At 40.5% G+C, this 22,711-nt stretch overlaps 1 protein-coding gene across 2 annotated transcripts in view; it reads right to left on the bottom strand.

Annotated features, from left to right (window-relative positions):
• Window positions 1-2,668: 2,668 nt before the first annotated feature.
• The window catches only part of atl1 (atlastin GTPase 1), a 75,188-nt gene continuing 55,145 nt past the window's right edge, over window positions 2,669-22,711 (bottom strand). Inside the window, exons 8-14 of one of the 2 annotated variants that reach the window (XM_080202658.1) lie at window positions 19,923-20,061; window positions 19,611-19,738; window positions 18,068-18,124; window positions 14,447-14,518; window positions 10,995-11,426; window positions 8,514-8,528; window positions 2,669-3,314 (exon numbers count right to left, since the gene is read on the bottom strand). In XM_080202658.1, coding sequence (XP_080058784.1) covers window positions 3,207-3,314; window positions 8,514-8,528; window positions 10,995-11,426; window positions 14,447-14,518; window positions 18,068-18,124; window positions 19,611-19,738; window positions 19,923-20,061 — 951 coding nt within the window. In that variant the 3' untranslated portion in view covers window positions 2,669-3,206. The remainder of the gene's footprint in view (window positions 3,315-8,513; window positions 8,529-10,994; window positions 11,427-14,446; window positions 14,519-18,067; window positions 18,125-19,610; window positions 19,739-19,922; window positions 20,062-22,711) is intronic. The other variant, XM_080202659.1, reaches the window with a different exon arrangement.

Raw genomic sequence — 22,711 nt, 5'->3', positions numbered from 1 at the left:
TTTTTTAAGGATAACTTCTGTCTGGCAGCAAAAAATAGTTTGCAATTGGTAAAACTGCTAAAACCGCATAACAATGTGTGTTACAGTGGCAGTAAGGTTATGCACTGATTTTTCTTTACCTTGGTTTAAATCCAACCTTAAAATGGCTATTGCCTCTTTGGTAGCAGTAAGGACTCTAATGGAAATGGTTTCAGAAAGGCTCAATCAGACCATGTCCACAGAGCAAAACGGTGAACAACTGGATCAGCTGCTACTATGACTTAAAGTTTGTGAATATTTTTATGTAGGGCTGTACATGACAGGTGTATAAAATTATTTTTGATCAATTAGGAAATCTGCAATTGAGCTGGTATATTAGTCAGAGACGGAAAATGTTTTCACAAACGTGTACATAACTAGGCCTATAAAATGTATTGATTGTTATATAAGTTGGTTAATAAGGGCAGCACAGTGTCTCACAGTGCCAGGGACCTGGGTTCAATTCCTGGCTCAGGTCACTGCCTGTGCAGAGTCTGCATGTTCTCCCCTTGTCTTTGAGGGTTTCCTCCAGGTGCTCTGACTTCCTCCCACAGTTTGAAAGTCATACTGGTTCGGTGCATTAGCCATGCTGAATTCTCCGTTAGTGTACCCGAACAGGCATAGGGGATTTTTCACTAACTTCACTGCAATCTTAACGTGAGCCTACATGTGACACTAATAAATAAATTTAAATCATATAGCATACCAGTTATGGTCACTATAGCACTAAGTATTTATTTATCAAATTATTTAAACATATACAATAAGGCAAGAATAAATTGCAGTTTTTGCAGGATACAATATTTGCTAGAATTTAACTGCATTTCAGCTTGCATATTTTAAACTGAATTGTAAAAAATGCAAAGAATAAGACCACACCGATACAAACAGATAATCTGAAATGTCATTTTAAATGGGACCGATTTAAATTGGGTAGAATACAGATAAAACGTCAAATACTTAGTTTCCAGGAGAGACTGGGATATTTCTTGTATTTACTTAAGCTAATAAACCCATTAGTGCAATAGTAATATTTCTGTTGAATTGCCATCTTTTGAAATTTAGAATATAAACATTCCTGAACCTGGCACTCTTAGGCTCTTAAGGCTTTGAAGCACATCTGCAATATTTGCAACCCTGTGATCCAATGAGACTATCCAGTAAGTGATGTGATCTGAGAAAACAATTGTACAATTTTTATGATTGTTGCAGAATTTTCAGTTTCTGTTCATTAATTTTGTCATTATGCAAATAGTTTGTGTATAAATCTCAATATTTCTATGACCTAAAATGACTTTGGTACTGAGTTACAGCTATTCCAACCTTGATTCTATTTCTACCATCAAATAAGAACTTTAGTCAGTGCTGCTACTTTTATATTGAAAGCCCTTGTGCAATAATTTGACAACTGGTAGTAGATATAGTGTTGAACCTACTGAACTGAGGCAAAGCTTCCTTTTTAATTTGTAAGTATTCAAAGCTTTTAATTTTTTATACATTATAAAAATGGCATGTTGCATCACATACATCATTTCTGCTAATGTTAACTAGTTCCATGATTAAAAAAGGACAGCTCAATGAATCAGATTCCCCACACCCACGTCCATTTTGGTGGAACCAAAGGTGCTGCTGTTAGCAATTGAAATGGAAAGGTTTGTGCAGCGATCCTCTAACCATAGTTTAAAAAAAACAGAATTGATTAAGTGGAGGAAGAATTGGCTGTGAGCTAAAGAAACTGTGGGTAAATAAAGCAAGATAGAAGGGGTAACAAGATGTCTAAAAAGTGTGTATGAATGAACAGTTGAAAAGCTAATGATGGAGCCTTCCAGAATAACAATCCTAATATCTTATCCTTGCATGCTTTATTGCCCTCCAGATTACGTAACCAAGATTTTAATTTAACAGCTTGTAAAAGACATTACACAAAATTGAAAATAAAACCTCAATAGTGAACAGCTGATTACCTTATAAAAATATTTTATTTGCACTTGGGTAAGGGGGTCTTCTGAGTTTTATCTGATTGGATTAAGGACTATAACTACTTTTAAGTCTGGAAATCAAATTTCATAGTCGTGAATTTCAGTAAATGCCTCCCATGGTACTTGACTAAAGTCTGTACAATTTCATAAAGTAAAATCTACAAAGATTTTTGGTCACATCCAACAGACCAGAAAACAACTGCATCAGACTGCAGAACTCTTTAATTGTTCTTCAACTTTGATTTCCTGTATGGGCGGACATGTATATTTCCATTGCAACAAGTCAAAACTGTGCTTGGTGCTGAAGGACAAAAATCTGTAGGAATTTCAAAAACCTCTGGCCACACTAAGTTTCATTAGCTTTTGACTCTAACAGATGATGTGAATTTTTATTTTCCATGAAGAGGAACAACCTTGTACTCTGGACATTCGAGGTTACATTTGTGCGTTGGAGCTAATAATACAGGGCCTTTTTAAAGAATTCAGCCACTGAATCACTTGGATTTTATACATTATGTGTTTGTGCTCTTTTGCTACAAGTAACACTAATTTAGCTATTCCTGCTGGCTGCTAGTTTTGGTCTTAAATGCAACATTTGCTTCAATTTAAGATTGACTTCAATAGTTTATAAGGACACATAAAACAAAATGATTTGTTAAGGACAGCTAGCATATAGTAATAAAACAAATTTATTTTACACATGTGGAAACATTTGACTGCAGCTATGAGCAAAAGTGATGATTCTTTTTAAAATATACTATATTGCAATCTGTTAAGACAGTAAAGAAAATTTGAGTTTAAACATGTTTTAACATTCAATAAATAGTAAATGTTTTAAATGTGCAATGCTTAAAATGAAAATTAAAGTTCTTATGGAAGACAAATGTTCCATTGAAGAAAAAAAAAATCAGTTGTTCTTTAAAGCGATTTTAAAAAACATTCATTGTACATTCTTGATGGAAGAACATTTGACTCATATCAACAGTTAACAAAATCATGCAAACTAGCACATTTTCACGATACAATTTGCAACATAACTAGAAGTGAAAGCCAGCACAGTGTTCAGTGTTGATACGTGATTTCATTCAGTTACAAGCTATCATTGGCTTTCCATTTATATAGCACTTCTTGGATTAGTGGCATGGGAATGCACAATAATAATGGATGAAAAATTCCCTTGTGAATGTGCAGAAGAGGAATCCAGTCAAATCATTTTTTCTTCTTGGTGTCTGCATTGGTTTCTGGTTGTGCTGCAGGGAAGGTGTGGTGATAAATATGTCTGTGGCTTGTAGCAGCATCGTATAGCCTGAAAAGAGCCTATTTGGGTACAAAAATAACACTCATTATGCTCAGAGAAACCAGCAGAGCCAAATAAAGTGCATAGTTAAATCAGCACTACTTCCAAACCATTAAGTCACTGTTGAGAAACACTGTAGCTAAACTGGACTTAATCACAATTCAATCTCATTATGACTGAAACAGACCTTTTATGGATGTGTTGATATAGCTGCTCAAACTTAATTTTACAAGCCTCCATCGATTTGCCATTTTTAATCATCTAGGTTTACACACACACAGCAGGGACGTATGGTGTCTTAATTCACAAACAAGAAACCGTTTAGCTTATTGTAATTCCAAAACAACGGGTCTAATTTGCTTGATTTCCTTGGAGAAATTAATTTCTATGGAAAAGTGGGGAACACAATTTTGATTTTGACTGGGAGAAATAGCTAACTTGAACAGTCATGGATAAAGATGTGTGTTTCTCCAGTCAGAGGTACTTAATGTCTTAAAATCCCAGGTAAGATAGTACAGATCAGTTGAATGACTGTTAGAAGATCGGTACACTATTTTATAACATCTATTTAATAGGCTATACAATGGAATGGTACATTGCAGCCATGACTCTACATAGAAGGAGTTCCCTGTTCTTCCTCTTGTGCTGGGCAGATGCTTCTGTTAACAAATAGAGGGGAGAATAAAATAAATGGTTAAAAGTTTCCAAGTGTACAATACTGAACATTTAAACAGGCTTATACCAAATGCTTTTGTTAAATCTACTATACTAATCAATGGGGTTTCGTAAAATCTTCAAGAAATTAGTTTCATGCTTTTTGTTACTTCCACATGAAAATAACTGCCCTATTATGCTGGGAATAGCCAATGCATTTACAGACTTGTGTCAAAGTTCATTGCCATTGTTCTTTGAAGAACTATTCGAGATATTGCAAATGATGCTGACTTGATATTCATGCTGGTCCTGAATTAGTTGTATTAGCATCCCCTGCTGGCCAACAATGGTCTACACAGTCAAAGCAGTAAGCATGAGCTTCACCTCTAGCTGAAGTGCAGCAAAAAAGTAGCCGACTGACCCCTTCTTTAAGGATCACAAAGCTTAACTAAAAATTCCACGTTGATAAGATTACATGAGACCGAACAATCAAAACTTCATATGTAATTAATCCATAGAAATGAATCATTTCTGGGGCACAGTGGTTAGCACTGCTGCCTCACAGCGCCAAGGGTTCATCATCTGTGTGGAGTTCGCACGTTCTCCGTGCCTGTGTGGGTTTCCTCCCAGTCCAAAACTGTATGGGCTAGGTGGATTGACCATGCTAAATTGTCTGTTAGTGTCAGGGGGGAACTAGGTTATGGGGATAGGGCCTGGGTGGGATTGCAGTCAGTGCAGAGTAGATGGGCTGAATGGTCTTTTGCACTGTAGGATTCTATGATTTCTCATTTTTTTTTTAAAGGTAGCAAAGGTAAAGTAATTTATTATTTAAATTCTTGATGCAGCTTGTGCAATTTGGTTCAATATTAGAGTTCAGTAATAGTGGATTATCCTTCTTCAGTTCCCTACCCAATGGCTTGGTTAGAGTCAGAGAGGCTTACTGCATGGACACAGGCCCTTCAGCCCAACTTGTCCGTGCTGCCCTTTTTTTAAAAACCTCCAAGCTAATCCCAATTGTAACTATCTAAATGCTTTTTAAGACAAAATTGTACTCGCCTCTACTATTACCTCTGGCAGCTTGTTCCAGACAATCACCACCCTATGTGTGAAAAGACTGCCCCTGGACACTTTTGTATCTCTCCCCTCTCACCTTAAACCTATGCCCTCTAGTTTTAGAGTCCCCTACTTTTGGGAAAAGATATTGGATATCTAGCTGATCTGTGCCCATCATTATTTTATAGACCTCTATAAGATCACCCCCTCAGCCTCCTACGCTCCAGAGAAAGAAAGTCTCAGTCTATCCAGCCTCTCCTTATAATTTAATCCATCAAGTCCAGGTAGCATCCTAGTAAATCTTTTCTGCACTCTTTCTAGTTTAATAATATCCCTTGTATAATAGAGTGACCAGAGTTGCACACAGTATTTCAAATGTGGCCTTAACAATGTCTTGTACAACTTCAACAAGACATTCCAACTCCTATATTCAATGTTCTGACCAATGAAACCAAGCAGGCCAAATGCATTCTTCACCACTCTGTTCACCTGTGACTCCGCTTTCAAGGAGCTAAGAAAATGTACCCTTAGATCTTTGTTCCATAACTCTCCCCAACGCCCTACTATTTGCCGAACCACAGAAAAGTGCCATGAACTATTCACCCCAGGAAAGGGCGCAGAGGCAGATCCAAATCTGCCTCAGCAGGAATGGGGATTAGACCCTGAGGCATTGGCAAAAAATCTGATCCACATGCTAGCCATCTAGCAAACTGAGCTAAGCAGCCCCCCACTGGTTGATAATGGGAGCCATGAGGCCCTCATGAAGCAAACCTTTTTAAAGGTAAGTATTTATGTTGAAGAGTTATGTCCTCTGAAATTTATGAAAACTATGTTTAATAAATAAATGATCTATCATGAAGGAGTGAATATTAAAAGATGGAGAACTACCTAAGATGCTGTTTGTTAATTTTACAATAACGCAATTACCTTTTTATTTTTGTTTCATACAATTTATCAGCTTGAAATCCTCCTGTATTAGCTATGAATCAGAACATTATATAATATATTGAAACTCTTTTCAGTGTGCCCATTTTGGTCTTGGATGTTCAGAATCTCTCCCAAATTTGAATTCAGCCAAGTCTGCCAAACACTCTAAATTGGTTTGATTAAGGTGATGAGAAAAGTTGTTCTAATCCTGCAAACTGCAACCATAACTATTAAAACATTATTTCTAGCTTTGAGTTATTTTGTTATACAAGAATCTCTCTGATCTAACCCCACTAATGTAGCCACAATATTATTGATATGGCTACTGAACCACCATTAAACTTGCCGCCTATATGCAACATTTTTGTTTTTAATTTGAGTACCAGTGTTTGCATTTTTTTCTCTATATCTATAGTGAACACATTGCCTCATAGGTTGGTAAATTTATTGGAATCATCAAAAGGGAATTGGATGCTCAAAGGAACAATAATGCAGGGGTATCTGAAAGACTGGAGGAGTGGCACTAATTGGATTCTTGACTCTTGTTGGTGTAAACCTGATGGGCTGAATGGCCTCCACTATTGCATTAGTTTTAAACTAAAGGACATGCACAAAAACAGTAAATAAGTTTCTATACATAAGTGTCTAATCTTGGCAAAGTAATGGTGCTCCACTCTAGTTCACCACAGAAAAGTTAATTTAAATTTTGCCTGCACTGTTTGTGAGAATAGCCAAGAAAGAACAGGAAGAATGGTGAATCGAAAAGTCAATTATCACAGCCAGTCTCGTACATCTGTGATCAGCTCCTGAGCAGATCCAAATGTGTACGGTTGCATCATTGTCACACTGGAATGATGGCATTTAAAAGGGAAGTAGGAAAGCAATACACTTAAAAGGGGATATTTGAAAAAACAAACACACACACATAGGGCGTGATCTTATTACCCATTTATGCCATGCTCCTGCTGCAGCGAAGATGGAGAATTTGGCAACAAGCCAAATCTCCATTCACTGCAGCGAGATGGAAAAATGATGTGAATGGTAGGAAAATTCCAGCCGTAACAGTAGTAGAAGCAGACACATTAGCAACATTTAAGAGGCACCTGGATGGACATGTGATTTGGGAGGGAATAGAGGGTTCTGGATCAAGTAAGGGCAGGTTTTTCTTTTAGTTTACTTACGATCAGCATCACGATCAGCATAGGCCAAAAGGACCTGTTTCTGTGCTGTATTTTTCTTTGTAATTTTAACATTTGCACATTTTGATTGGTTAAATTTAAATTCTATGTTCTTAATCTAATGTGTTACCTAATCTAATGAAGGGTGTATAAAATGCAATGGTTGTTTATACAATGAATCATACATTAAAAAGGAGAGACAAACTTGCATTGGGAGCAATTCAGAGAAGACTCACCAAGCTGAACCCTGAGATGCATCTTATGAGAAAAGATTGACTGGGTAGGACGTTTGCTCATTCGAATTGGGAAGATTGAGAGGTGATCTCATTGAAACATTTAAGATTCTGAGGGAGCTTGACATGGGTAGATGTCCAGGGTAGATGTTGAGAGGACTTTTCCAGTCAGGGGGAGAATCTGGACTTATGAAACTCAGTTCAAAAATAAGGGGTCTCCCATTTAAGAGGGATGAGGCAGAATTTCTTCTCTCAGTGGGTGTTTGGAATTCAGAATTCTCTTTCCCAGGGAGCAGTAAAGGCTGGGTCATTGAATACATTTTCAGGCTGAATTAGAAGATTGTTGATTGACAACTGAGTTAAGGATTATGGGATCAGGAATATGAAGGTAAGACCACAATCAGCCATCTTCTCCTTCTAATTCTGATGTTCTTATCTGATATTAACTCAATAGGCTGAGGGATGAATAGTTTCGGAACTAAAAGACAACATTTATACAAATTCCTGCTAATATAGAAAATAATTTTGTTATACAAGAATAAGGTCTTTTCTAATATATTCTGCAAATTTATTTATCAAGGGGGAGGGAAGAGTATTCCTACTCCTCCAACCCATAAGAAGGGCAGTATGGTGGCACAGGGGTTAGCACTGCTGCCTCACAACGCCAGGTGCTCGGGTTCAATTTCTGCCTTGGATGACAGTCTGTGTGAAGTTTACACGTTCTCCCCACGTCTGCATCGGATTCGTTCGGGTGCTCCAGTTTCCTCCCACAGTCCAAACATGTGTGGGTAGGTGGATTGGCCAAGCTAAAGTTGCCCTTACTGTTCCACTTTAGATATATAGGTTAGCGAGGTGAGCAGGATAAATTTGTGGGGTTTCAGGGTAAGCCTGGGTAAGAATTGGTGCAGGCCAAATGGCTTCCTTCTGTACTGTAGGAATTCTATGATTTTCAGACACTGCACAGGATTCAGAAGAAAATCCATTTTACAGAAATTTACAAACCTGAAAACCTTGACAAGTAAAACTGTTTTTCTGTTTGGCACCAGCACGAGGTGAAAATGATTTTAATAAATACAATCTATGAAAAAATGCAGGCAATAGATTGATGCACAATGAAATTCTTTTGACTTCATGATGCAGCCTGTGCAAGATAGTATATAAAATAAAGGCTTACCTCATTAGTACTTCCCTATGAATTGCAGAAAGGAGAGAGACAGTGTTGAAAGGAGAAAGCTAAACTGAGCACCAGTTTTTAAAAACAGCAGGCAAAAGAAGAGATTTTAACTTTGTATATATTGCATTTACAAAAAGTAGATTTATGGAATGTGTTCACTTGAAACCTTTTAGAGTGCATCTTTATTCAATTTCCTTTTGGTTCTGCCTCTTACGATCCCTGCTGTTCCAATTTGTTTCAATACAACAATACTGAATAACTTTTTTCATCATTGCTACGTGCCCACTTTTTCTCTGAATCTGCTTCTCTTATTCCTAAGCTTTTACGGGCTTTCAAAGCCAAATTTTAGTATTACTTAAACATTACATCCTGATTTACCTTGTGTTCTATTCTACTGTTTTCACCCTGGTAGTGACCTGCCTTGGTCCTTTGCATTGCATTGCTAACAACAAAATAAATTCATGCCTATTCCCTCCCTCCTTTCGAGGTTCTCTCCTTCAGACAAGGAAATTATTTCACAGTCTGAGCTTTACAATTAGGGACTCTTGCTATTCATGTCAGCAGCAGATGTGCTTCCTAAGGAATTTGTTGAATCAATTTTCTCCTCCTAAGACAGAATGATCTCTGTCCATGGGTCAAATTGTACAAACGAGGGCAATTAAGATTGGATTGAGATGCAAAATTTACTCCCTTCACGTGGGTGGGAATCCAACACCATACCTCAACATTAAATGTGCTGAATTAATGGTATGATTTATCAATTTGGCAGTTGTCAATATTTGTTGTATTTTGTTAAGTAATGGTTATCAGACCATTGAGCAGTAAGATGTCAATTGGGTGTCTGGAACTTGCTGCCGGGGAAGGTGGTGGAAGCAGATACAATAGTGACTTTTAAGGGGCATCTGGCCAAATACATGAATAGGATGGGAATACAGGGACATGGTCCCTGGAAGGGTAGAAGGTTTTAGTTCACACAGTCAGCATAGTTGGTGGGCTTGGAGGGCCAAACGGTCTGTTCCTGTGCTGTAATTGTCTTTGTTCTTTAGGTACTTCAATTAATTTTGTTTTACTGTGTTACTCTTTCTATTGTTGGATATAAATAACCATATTGTTGGCCACAATTTTTTGTTTACTAGATCTGTCCCTTCTAAGTCCCTCTTTTAAAATGGTCAAGAATTTTGACAAGAGGAGGTTGTCTCTGTTTGGCAACTACAAAGCACCAAGTGAAAACTTATCATAATTGCGAAACACAAAACTAAATGGAGTAAAGCAAGTGCCCTTTTCCTCAACTTTTTCTGATATTTTTCCTTCTCTCTCTGTTCTCCTGAAGATCTCAATTCCTTGCACTGATAAAGTTCCACTGATGCTGTCCACTTTTTGGCCATGTGTGCATTTCCTATGCATGAATGAATCTTGGCAGTGATCATCGGGGAAAAGCAATCATAACCTCCCTTATCTAACGCTTGCCCTGAACCACGTGCCCACTTCCAACAGAAGTCACTTGGTAGTTATCCAGGAGCCCTGCCCAAACCGACTGGCACCAAAGTCAACACAGTCTTGCTCCTACCATTTAAGGTCAGCTCTCACAGATGGGAAATACTCATCTGGAACAGCATATGGGATTGGATGGCGGTTGGGAGATTATAGAGGGAAAACGTTGGAACATGTTGGGAAGTTAGCCTCCAGGCAGACAAGGAACAGGCAGCTGAGCCACTGTCGGGAAGTGCATTGGCATTTTAAATATGTTAATGAGGCTGGCTGCCTCTGACTTAACTGTGAATTTAACTAACACATGAGGAGAGCTAACACTGTGCTGTTTGGAAATAATATTTGCTGAACTATGCTCCAATGACTTGCATGGATCAATATTCAAATCTCAAAACCAAGATTCTGGGGCAGCATGGTGGCACATTGAGGCAGCAGTACTGCTGCACAGCACCAGGGGTTTTCACAGTACCTTCACTGTAGTGTGAATGTAAACTTACTTGTGACTAATAAATAAACTTCGACTTTGGGACCCGGGTTTGATTCCCGGCTTGGATCACTATCTGTGCAGAGCTTGCACGTTCTCCCCGTGTCTACATGGGTTTCCTCTGGGTGCTCCGATTCCCTCCCACAATCCAAAGATGTGTGGGTTAGGTGGATTGGCCATGCTAAATTGCCCCTTAGTGTCAGGGGGGACTAGCAGGGTAAACGCATAGGGTTATGGAGATAGGGCCAGGGTGGAATTGTGGTTGGTGCAGACTCCATAGGCCGAATGGTCTCCTTCTGCACTGTAGAATTCTATGATTCTATTCCAAATTTCTTACAATGAGAATTCAAATCTAAAAGGAAATAATGTTACATTGTTAGGCTGTCTCAGAACATTATATGTCTCTAATTTTAATGCTGTTTGGAGTAATTCTGTCATGTATACAGAAAAATATCACAGAAATATTTAACTGCACTAGAATACAGAAAGTAAATCAGCAACACACTTACCTGATCCCATAAGGCTCCTGCTACTTGGTCTATGACAGCTCCAAGCTCTCTGTATTCTCCAGAGTATCTAATATATGCCCATGTGCACAGAGTGATCAGAGCCAGCCCCATTATCATGTTGCACAGACTGGCTATAATGTCCACTCCAATAAATCCTGTCACTCCAGCTATTACATACATAATAAATATCACCACAAATAGAGTGGCAGGGGTACGAGCAGCATGGAAGATGTTTTTACTATCGTTGTGTTTTATGTAGTTTATGTACAGCTCATCAATTTCACTCTCCAGCTGTTGCAAATAACGGCGACTGAATTCCTCTCCTCCCATCTTCTTAACTCCACGGAATAGCCTAACTGCTTCATCTCGGAGGCCCAGGTGTTTGTTCTGGAGGTCACTGGGTGCAAGGAATGGTTTGTCTCCTCCACAAATCTACAGGATAAAACATATTTGTGAGAGAAAGGAATAAAAATGTATCCTACAAAAAGTACTAAAATCAGTGCTGCACCAAATTTGCCAACGCATGAATAACATTGTGATTAAAGATAACACAGCAGGTCTCCGTCTTCGCCCAATGATGGCCAGGAGCAGCGCACATGGTGCCCCACAGCTCCAGGGAGCTGTGACTTTCTGTTCTGGGTCATTTATACAGTCAGGGCCACTGTCTGTGCAGGCTTGTCCCCTGGTGTGACCAAGCACAGTCGAAAGCAAAGATGCAGGTTAGGTAGATCAGTCATGCTAAATTGCCACTTAGTGTCAGGGAGGTTAGCAGGATAAATACATGTGGCTACAGAGATAGGGACTAAGTGGGATTGTTGTAGGTGCAGACTCGATGCACCGAATGGCCTCATTCAGCACTGTAGGATTCCATGGAGTCTATGAATTCTGTGGAGACTCTGAGATTGGGATCTTCCAGATGCTAGAAGTTATGTTTAAAAGAAAGTCTACTTTATTATCTTCAGCAAACAGCTGGGAGCTCTTGCCTCATTTAAATAAGCCTGGAAATCGCAGGGCAACATACAGAAAGGTGGAGATTGGGTTGCCAATCCTCCAGGGTTGTCCAGAGGTTAAGGATTAACCTTGATGTCACTGGTGCAAGGAAGCCAGCAGAAAAATTGAGGGGCACTGGAAATATTGGGAGAAATTATAACATGGAGGAGTGCATTGGATTTGAGGTGGATAAGGGGGTGAAGGGTTAAATTAGGAAAACCTCTGAGCATGCTGGGAATGTGGCTCCAATTCTCCAACCTCCAGGTTTTTGAAGGGAAGACAAGGGACAGATAGCTGACTCACTGTGAAGAAGTGAGTCTGCATTTAGAGATGTTAATGAGGCTGGCAACCTCTGATTTGGGTTGCACCATGGTCAACGGGCTTACTTGGCCTCAGTAGGAGCAGGACATCTGGGCCCAAAGCCTTTGCTATACAGTAAGTTTCCATTCCACATTGCATCGTTTAAAACTACTTCACTTTATCATTGGTAAGTTAATGGGGCCCTAATCATATTGAGCAAGATGCATTTTAACTTGATTTCCCACCTGACCCAATTGGCAGCATTTTGGAGTAGCCCCTCCTGCTCTCTAACTGACTTGGGGCCTTTCCCCATGCTCAACCCTGCGACCCTCCTCAACTTCCGACCTTCAATCTCTTCCATGCCTGACCCACACTCCTGCTCCAAGACTCACCCTTTCACTGCTTCCCCTTCCTGATCCTGTGTTCCCATTCAACTGCCAGATCCAATCCAGAGCCCAGAGACTGCAAAAGCGCAGTCCAAATGGTGCAGAAATAAGAAGCTGGGGTGGTTATTATTCAATTTTTTTTTAAATAACTGCAAAGCTTCTTCTCCTGCCTCTTGTTGCTCATCTCCAGAGTTTCATTCATAGCGAAAGTTCAGGTGAAGGAAGTGGTGAGCAGGAGTATTTAAAAAACAGGCAAGGACAGTAGATTTCCTTCCCTAAAAGACATCAGTGAACTAGATGGACTTTTACAACAATCGACAATGGTTTCATGGTCACCATTACTGAGTCTAACTTTTTATTTCACACTTAATTTAGTGATGTAAATTTAAAATTCCCCAACTAACATTTGAATTTATGTCACCCAAACTTTAACCCAGCTTTCTGGATTACTAGTCCAGAAGCATAGCCGCTAGGCTACTGTGCCCACGTGTACTTTTCCATTTCATACAACAACCGTCCTTGAAGTCTCAGGCCTCTCTGACAGATGATGACAATAAGTCTCCAATTTATGGATTATTTTGTCTTGCAGGCCCTGGCTCATTGGAAACTGAACGAAGACTGCCTCGAATCGTTTCTGCCTATCACCAGTAATCACAGGAACTGTTCATTCTGGATGTGAAAGACCAACATCGCTTACTGCACCAACCAGTTCTTAATCTTTATCTGTGAACATGCTTGTGCAAGGATCCAGGTCCAGCCAGTCTACTATGAATCGTTTGATGTGTTGACAAGGGCATTTGGTCTCTCAAAATAAATTAGCTTTGCCAGGATTTCTGGAGTGCCAAAGAGAGCCACATGGATCCACAACTATGTTTTTAAACCTGGCCTGCCACTGTACTGGAATACAATTAAATATGCTGTGGAGTCCAAGAGGAGGTATGAGACTAGATGACAAAGCTCACCTGCTATCTTTTTTTTTGATACCTTATTTCTTATCAAAAAAGCCAATTCAAATGAAGTCCAAACACAGTCCCCATGTGAGGGGCAAATAGATCCAAGCTGACAAGATAAGACATTACATCCCATCTTGGGCTCAAACAAGATCCAAGCTGACAGGAAGAGGTGTTGCACCCCCTTTCTGGGATCGATCTAACGTTTCATCTTAGCCAAAAGGCCAAGATGGCTTTAAAAAATTACATCAGATAAAGCCTCGGTTTAACCTCATTGGCTACCCTGATCTTTTACTCTACCCTAATTTAGGCAAACCACAATCGTGAAACCAGATGCCAAAACATTTCCTCCATTCTTTGCAGAGATAACATATTTCTGCTATTCTTGAGAGTAGACAGTGAGTGGCAATTAAAGCACATGCAAATGGTTTGTGGATGTCCTGTAGACAAATTCTGGTGGCCAAATCCAATTTCAGCCATTTAAATCGTTGATCTGTGCTGAGCAAGAGCAACAATTGCAGACAAAATCAATGGGATTAACTGAATTTGACTGAGAGGAGAGAGAAAGCAGCTGATTAAATTAGGAATTTAAAATGCCTGGCAGTATAACACACTGAAACCAACTACAGAATCCTCTGATTATAATAGGAACTTGGGCCACTGGCCAAAGCAATCAATATAACTAGATTCAAACATATCTTCAAATAGTTTTCAACCAATTCTCTCTGCACTCCCACAATTATGCACTCAGCTCAGATTAAAGCTTCAGCCTTTGAAAGACATCAAAACAAGATTCTTTCATGTTTAAGACATACAGCTTCCTTACCTCCTCCATTTTTTTACCATATAAGTCTTTGGCTGCAGCTACAGCTGCTAAATTGTTAGCTTCTGCTGTGGCCTAAATCATGTGAAGGGACAAAAAGAGTGATTAGAGCAAATTATGAATCAACTTTTGTTAGTGTGCATTGAATAAATGGTAATTATCTGAATCATACAATCATAGAAAGGAATCAGGAGAAGTTATATGAAAACAAGGTTTAAACATCTGCTAATTTCCTTTAGGATAATTTCTTAAAAATCACAAATAACAGATTTGACCTGTTTTAATCTCTTGCGATATTATATATTAGTTATATATAGCTGCATCAATTATACCATGGAACAATCAACAATACAAACCTGACCTAGAATATTTCCATCTTGCTGGCTTTTCTAGGATACTGTGTAGGTGTCTTGTTAGGAACAGGTAGCAATTGTACTGTGTTTAAAGTGCACCATGATGATATAGAATAGGCTCGCTGGGTTGGGCCAAAGATGTGCAGGTTAGTGTGGGTGGCACAGTGGCGCTGTTGTTAGCACTGCTGCCTCACAGCGCCAGGGACATGGGTAACAGTCTGCATGGAGGTTGCACACTCTCCCCATGTCTGTGTGGGTTTCCTCCAGGTGCTCCAGTTTCCTCCCACAATGCAAAGAGTCATTGTTTAAGATTCTCTTAAGGTTAACTTGCAGGTTCAGTCAGCAGTTAGCATTCATGTCAAGAGGACTAGAATACAAGAGCAGGGATGTACTTCTGAGACTGTATAAGGCTCTGGTCAGATCCCATTTGAAATATTGTGAGCACTTTTGGGCTCTGTATCTAAGTATGGATGTGCTGACCTTGGAAAGGGTCCAGAGGAGGTTCACAACAATGATCCCTGGAATGAAGAGCTTGTTGTGTGAGGAACAGTTGAGGACTCTGTGTCTGTACTCATTAGAAGTTAGAAGGATGAGGGGGGATCTTATTGAAACTTACAGGATACTGTGAGGTCAGGAGAGGATGTTTCCACCAGTAGGAAAAATTGGAACCAGAGGGCACAACCTCAGGCTAAAGGGACAATCCTTTAAAACAGAGATGAGGAGGAATTTCTTCAGCCAGAGAGTGATGAATCTGTGGAACTTTTTGCCTCAGAGGCCAGGTCATTGATTGTCTTTAAGTCAGAAATAGATAGTTCTTGATTAATAAGGGGATCAGGGGAAAAGGCAGAAGTATGGGAATGAGAAAAATATCAATCATGATTGAGTAACAGAGCCTAATTCTGCTCCTATATCTTATGGTCTTATAGGAAATAGTTGAGTCAGGGGTAGTTGGGTCTGACTGAGAGTGTATCTAGATCAGGGGGTGGTCAGGTGGTAACCAGGGTCAGGCTAGGGGCAATCTGGTCTTGTCAGGTTGTGGGGGATGGGGGTAGCAGGCAGATCCAGTTGGGGTGGTTGTTGAGTGGTGGGGGAGTAGGGGAGATTTTCAGGGGTGTCAGTTGTGGAATTACTCAAGTGTTTTGGTTTTAATCTGTCTAATATCTCTTGGGTAACTATCCAGATAAGTACTTTAATTTCTGGCAGCAGATAAGATACACATGGAAGTTTCTGGATTATTATAAAAATTCTACTGGCTACCTGGTCTGCTTCACCCACCCTGTGAAATTCAGTCAGTCATATCACTAGAAGATTGTACATGACGCCAATACTAACTGCCTAGGTTTAGGAGCTCGCTATGACAGAGCAGCAGCTACCATCTCGATGCATGTTAGAAGGCTCACAACAACAAATATTTCTATAAATAATGAAAGGACCCTTTACACATCCCTGAGAAAGGCAGTGACATAATTCTAGTTATAACTTTTATCAGCTGATCAGGCTAAACAAATGCCTCACTGATTAAGTTAATCTATGTTACCATAACCTTGGCAGTGAGTTTTGCACTGAATTCACGTACATTCATATAGAACGTAAAGCAAATTCAATTTGTATGGGCTGCACGGTAGTTAACATTGCTGCCACACAGTGCCAGGGACCCGGGTTTGATTCCCAGCTTGGGTCACTGTGTGCGAAGTTTGCACATTCTCCCTGTGTCTGCGTGGATTTCCTCTGGGTGCTCTGGTTTTCCCTCAGTCCAAACATGTGCTGGGTAGGTGCACTGGCCATGCTAAATTCTCTCTCAGTGTACCCGAGCAGGTGCCAGAGTGTGGTGACTAGGGGATTTTCACAGTAACATCATTGCAGCATTAATGTAGGCCTACTTGTGACTCTAATAAATAAACTTAAACTAAACTCAATTTTGCTTTATTTGTAAGGGCATAAATCCTCCTATTGCATACACACCTATCCCTCCAATATACATCCTCATCCCAATTTGCTGGTTCCCTTGCTTTCTGCTAGAGAAATGTGGGAGTGGTATCTGCTTCTTTCTGTCAGGGACACCACTAGCTGCCTGACCAGAGCAGTATGGTGGAGGCTTCTTATCCAATTATCTGTTCTATTCTTTTTGTCTTGCCCGACTCCCATCACCCAACTAAGATCGTTTGGCCTCTTGTTAAGGACTTCTCTAGACCAAGACAACCAAGATTAGGAACTTATTCTGAGATTTTCCACAACTTGTTGCATCTCCAAAAACAAAAGTTTCATCAAGGATCTCTATTTAATGACTAAAAAAATTGTTGCATTTTAATTTAATTATGCTTTATGGGCAATTGTCATGCAGCAAAACTGAGTGAAATAGATGGGATGAGCACTTTACTTCAATGTAGGCAAATGCACACGTTGGCGAAGAATTTTAACATCATTTTGGGGCACAGGAATGATGGAGGGAATGGAAAATCCCACAGGTGTCCCAAAATAGCATTTACACCAGCAGGATTTTCCCCAACTGATTGGGAGATAGGGTGGCACAGCAGTTAATCCTGTTGCTTCACAGCGCCAGAGACCCGGGTTCAATTCCAGCCTTGGGTGACTATCTGTGCAGAGTTTGTACATTATCCCTGAGTCTACATGGGTTTCCTCCGGAAGCCGCAGTTTTCTCCCACAGTTCTAAGATACGCACATTTGGTGGACTGGCCATGCTAAATTGCCCCTTGATGTTGCGTGGATTGGTCATTATAAATGTGCAGAGGTATGGAAATGGGGGGTGGGGGGGATGTGTATAAGATGCTCTTTTGGAGCATTGTTGCAGACTCGATGGGCCGAATTGCCTCTTTCTGCCCAGTAGGGATTCTATGGAGATTGTCCCTGCCCCTGCCAATGACACAACATGAATCCTGACTTTAAAAAGTCAGGATCCCTACTTAAATACATTATTTCGGGGTTGAGGATGGGGAAGTCCCATGGTGGGCAGTGCTGTGTTGGGGGGACAGGATGCAGAGGGGTGCAGGTGTTTCTACTTTATCTATTTTTATTTTTTAAATGGGTGCCCTGATCTTCTGGAAATCTAAGTTGCTGCTCCTCACAATTTATTTTTTCTAAGAATCTCACAATATGGCAGAGGAGGCCACTCACCCCAATTTCCCCACCACCTCCCTCCAGCACTGCGGCACTCCACCAAATAATGAAAAAAATACAAGGTTAGAAAGTAAAGAGAGAGCAAGAAATAATGACTTGCAGAAGAATGGAAGTATTAATAATGGAGCTACAGTACCTGCAACATGGACTTGGGGTGCGGTAACTCTTCTCCTTGATAGATCTTTATGTATGCCTAAAATATAATTTAAACAGGGAGAAGTCTGGGTTCATTGGTAACTGGCAACCATTCACAATTAAACAGACAAGTCATAATTTCAACTTGCTGGAATCAAAGATAATAACAAATCCTAAATTTAGGTGAAGAGTTTATGAGTTTATCACAGAATAGGATCCCAGAATTCCTATAGTGCGGATGCACTGTTCACCACTCACCAGGTAGACTGGTTTCTGCCCCCCATCTCTATGCCAAGCTGACCTTCATGAGCAACACCGTGCTCCTGGGCCCATGAACTCACCTGTGTCATTGTCTTACTACAGCACCTGGGGTTGGGGAGTACAGGGGTCTCCTTCCCCCAGGTGCCACATACCAGCATCTATCTGGACAGCACGATGCTGTGGGACTCATGCAGCCACTGCAACAAAGATCCAAAGTTCAACCGAGGGTGGAATGCGAGATTGGGCGGGTGGGGAAGGGAATCACCTGATGAAGATGGGGGGGGCGGGGGGGGTGCAATTTGGAAGGAGGGCTATGGATGGCAAGAGCAAGGACGAGGCCTCACGATGGCAGGCAGAGGAGCAAGGAGATGGGTGAAGAACATGAACAATAGAAGGCAGAGGGAAAACCGAGGGGAGGGAAGCTGAACCCTGATAAGGCTCCATGGAAAGCTCACAAACAAGGGGCTCAAAGAGGTGCCGCATTGTTTACCGGAAGGGGACGGTTGAAGATTCCAAATGCAGTCAGCAGAGGTTCAAGTGGGGCAGGGACACCTTGTGGGTGATGGGCTTGGACTGGGGTGGGGGCGGTGGGGGCAGTGGGGGGGTGTAGCTGAATCAAAGAAAATACTTTTTCCTGAGGTTTCCAGCCTTTTCCCTTTGGGTTGCTGGTGAAGACAGGTAGGCTGGAGAGAGTGATATGAGTCTACAGGACTGGTGTTTAAATATGGCACCAAGACCTTTGAATCACCAGCTGAGGACAGGCAGATGAATCAGCTGCCGGCCCGTCAGGTGACTTGGAGGAGAACTCGCCTGCGCATAATTAATGAGGTTCCGAGTGCAGAATCTGGCGTGGGGTCCCACCATTTTGGTTGGTGTGAAAGGGGGCGCCAGAGCCACCCGACATCACATGTAGCCTCAAAATGGGAGAATTCCACCCTCAATGTTCCGTTTCCCTTCATTCTAAACTTCCATCCCTGGTGAATCCTCTACCTCTCCCCAACTCCCAGGTCAGAAACTATCAAAATGGAAAATACAAGGATATTGTACATTGTTCAAATCACATTCCAGACATAACATGAAGCATTTCCAAGTAAATTTCTGTAAAACATTCACGTGAATATAGCTTGCGTATGAAAAAACTTCTCATGCAATGAAAAAAACTCTTTCTTATGTGGACATTGCATCCAAAGAAAGGCCAAAAAAAATCACTATATTTTAAGGAAAAAGCACCATTTTTAGTAACGTTATGAAACTACAACTAAGATAACAGCCTGTGATGTTACCTTAAAATACTCCACAAGCCCTCGACCTGTTATTTTATTCCCATTGATTTCTTTCAACTCGAGGTTCTCGGGACTCAGAAGCCAGGAAACCAGCACTTTCAGATGTTTTATAAACTCGTCATCAATTTCTAAGCAAAATGAAATAAATACTTCTTTAGGATTTGATTAAAATATGTAATAATAAATACATTTTCAGAAATGTATAATAAAAATAGAATGGAAATCTTTAGGTTTCAGGTATTACACAAACGTCAGTGAAGGCATATCTGAAATGGGTTTAACTTAAGTGAGCAATGAACGTGGAATCTGTACCGTTTAGCCGTCCATCAAAGTTGGGGTTCGTGGCCACTTTTAACCCAGGGTGTGGCATTAGGAAGCAGGCGATATTTGTGAAACAAGAATAGATGTGTTTCCTAACATTCTGTAGCTCCTCATGCTGGTTTTCCGAAATCTGGAGGTAAGTTTGGACAGTGGGGAGAAAAGCAAAGATCAAGTAAAAATATAAGTAAAAGTTGTTCCAATATCCACAAGTAGCTCAAGGAAATTTTAAGGTCCTTGTTTTTAATTCACTGAACAGTAAAATGAGGGACGCAGTTTCAACAAAAAGGAAAAATAGAACCACACCAATTCCCGTGTACGTGCAAAAGGGAAAGTAGAATACCTACTACTTCATGTCTATTTTGCTTATCTCCCCATTCTGTACCTTTCGAATTTTGTATTTTCTTTTGATTGTAATGTAAACGTGCCTGTTCTCAGATACTGTTTGATCTGCTGAGCACTATTGTCTCTGTTTCAGATTTCCTGCAATTCTTTGAATAAAGTAAACGATTTTCATTCTATGTAAATTTGCTTAGAGAAGTTCACTTCAATGTACTACATTGCCTGGGTTGGCTCCTTTTGGCTATAAAAATTAACAAACTGGAATATTATCCATTACCCTGTTACATGTCTCACAGCACCAGGGACTATGAGTGGACATTTGCACATTTTCCCAGTGTCTGCAAGTGTTTCCTCTGGGTGCTCCAGTTAAAGACATGCACATTAGGTGGATTGGTCACGTTAAATTGCTCCCTAGTTTGTCTGTGTATGTGAGTGTGGCTATGTTTGATGTGGTGTGTCCCTCAAGCTATTAGCCCCAGACTAGTGACCTGTTCCAGGAACGATTAGCTACAGAAACAGATGAAAGTCTGACCTATGCACTTAGCAAGGTATTTACAATATAGCACAACAAGAGCTAGGAACTTGAAGATAAATGTCATTCTGAAATCACCCTATTGATCATGGCATATAAGTTGACCTATGAAACCTCAGGGAAAAAGAGACCTTCCAATAAGGGAATCCACTTATAGACCAAAAATAAAATGTGAATTGCCAGTATGTAGGTAGTCATCATTTTGAAATGTGAAAACTAAACACAATACCAGTCATTCAAGTTAAATCAATTAACATCGGGGTATCTCGGTGGCACAGTGGTTAGCACTGCTGTTTCACAGCACTAGGGACCCGGGTTCAATTCCCGGTTGGGTCACTGTCTGTGGGGAGTTTGCACATGCTTGCCATGTCTGTGTGTGTTTCCTCCAGGTGCTCCCATTTCCTCCCACAGTCTGAAAGGTGTGCTGGTTAAGTGCAGTGACCCGAACAAGTGCTGCAGTGTAGCGATTAGGCAAATTTCATAGCAACTTCATTGCAGTATTAATGTAAGCCTTATTTGTGACTAATAAATAAACTTTACGGTGATATGTTTTAATGAATGAATTAAGTCTACAAGAATACATTTAAACCACAATCAAAACATTTAAAAAACCGTTTTACCCATGTTGCTAATGCAACATAATGTGTACATGTATTTTTGCCAGGGGTCTGATGATGAATTGCTGGAAACTAGTCATTTTGGCTTTGAGGTATTTTGATAGTCTCTGAGCGATCTTACTCTTCAGCCACAACATAAAACATTTTGTTCCATCGAGCGACCACATCAATTAGCTGCTGCAATGAAATCTTTGCTGGATTGGGCCCAGTTAAGTTTCTATATAAGCACTGCGTTTCTACTGATGATGCAGCTATCTCTGCGATTTCTGAGAACCCATTAGGATACATGATGCACAAGGCTGGTCCCTGTTCTCATGGCAAATCAGTTCTTGGGCACCTTCTTTAGGGCAGACTCCTTCTTCTCCCAACCTCTCACCTGTTTCTCACTAACACAAATTTTCCTTGTCTTAGCAAGTTACAGCTTTTAACTTGAAACCTGTTTCAAACTTAACTCATTTTGCTGGAAGACCCATTTCTGTTTGTCACTTGCTGTGTGCAGTCTGCTTTAAGCATGTTTCAAAATCTGCATTTTCTTGATAACATGGTCCGTATCCCCCACTGGATCCCATGCACTGTCTTATAAAGTAAATAAAACAAGCATCTCTGAGGTGAAAAATTGAAGCCCGCTCCTGATGTATTTCTTGGCAAAACAGGGTCAACTTATGTAGCAGGTTTGACAATGAATAGAGGATGTCATCTTATATGCTGTGTCAGTTTATACACTGTGATCTATGGTATCGGTATTGATACTTTAACATGACCAGTAATGAGCTGCAAAACGATGAGAGAGAGCTGGCAGGAGTTTGAATTGAGTACACACATTGTCATTTCCAACTACACCTGTGAGTCACAACAGTCCTCATTTTTCCTCCTGGCCGCATTTTCCAGCACAAGTGAAAGAATGTGTGACTGCAGATGCACTCATTGCCTTGTGCCTGATGCCTACCCAGCAGCAAATCTTTGTACCCAATATCGGAATGACGTTCTGAAAGGAGGTGAGTGACAGGTACATCTAGAAATACAGGAATAGGAGTAGACCATTCAGCCCATTAAGCCTGTTCCAATTGTTCCGTTTCATAACTGGAATTAGATCTGGAATTACAAAGCAACTCAATACAGACATTGGTCATTTTGGGCCCAAACTGAGCTGCATCCAACCTTCCTTTGGCTCCCATCTCTGTCCCTTCCGTAACTGATACTACTTCCTCCAAATTTCAGAAATCCTCCAGAATGTTTGCCTTTGGGCTGGTGCCTGTTTTAAGTGGTGAAAAAGCAGAATGCACTTATTGCTT

This window comes from Carcharhinus amblyrhynchos, chromosome 14 (assembly GCF_965287045.1).
Source record: "Carcharhinus amblyrhynchos chromosome 14, sCarAmb.v2.hapA, whole genome shotgun sequence".
NCBI classification, from domain to species: domain Eukaryota; kingdom Metazoa; phylum Chordata; class Chondrichthyes; order Carcharhiniformes; family Carcharhinidae; genus Carcharhinus; species Carcharhinus amblyrhynchos.
The sequence above is the reverse complement of the archived record's forward strand: the minus strand, read 5'-3'. Positions and strand labels throughout refer to the sequence as shown.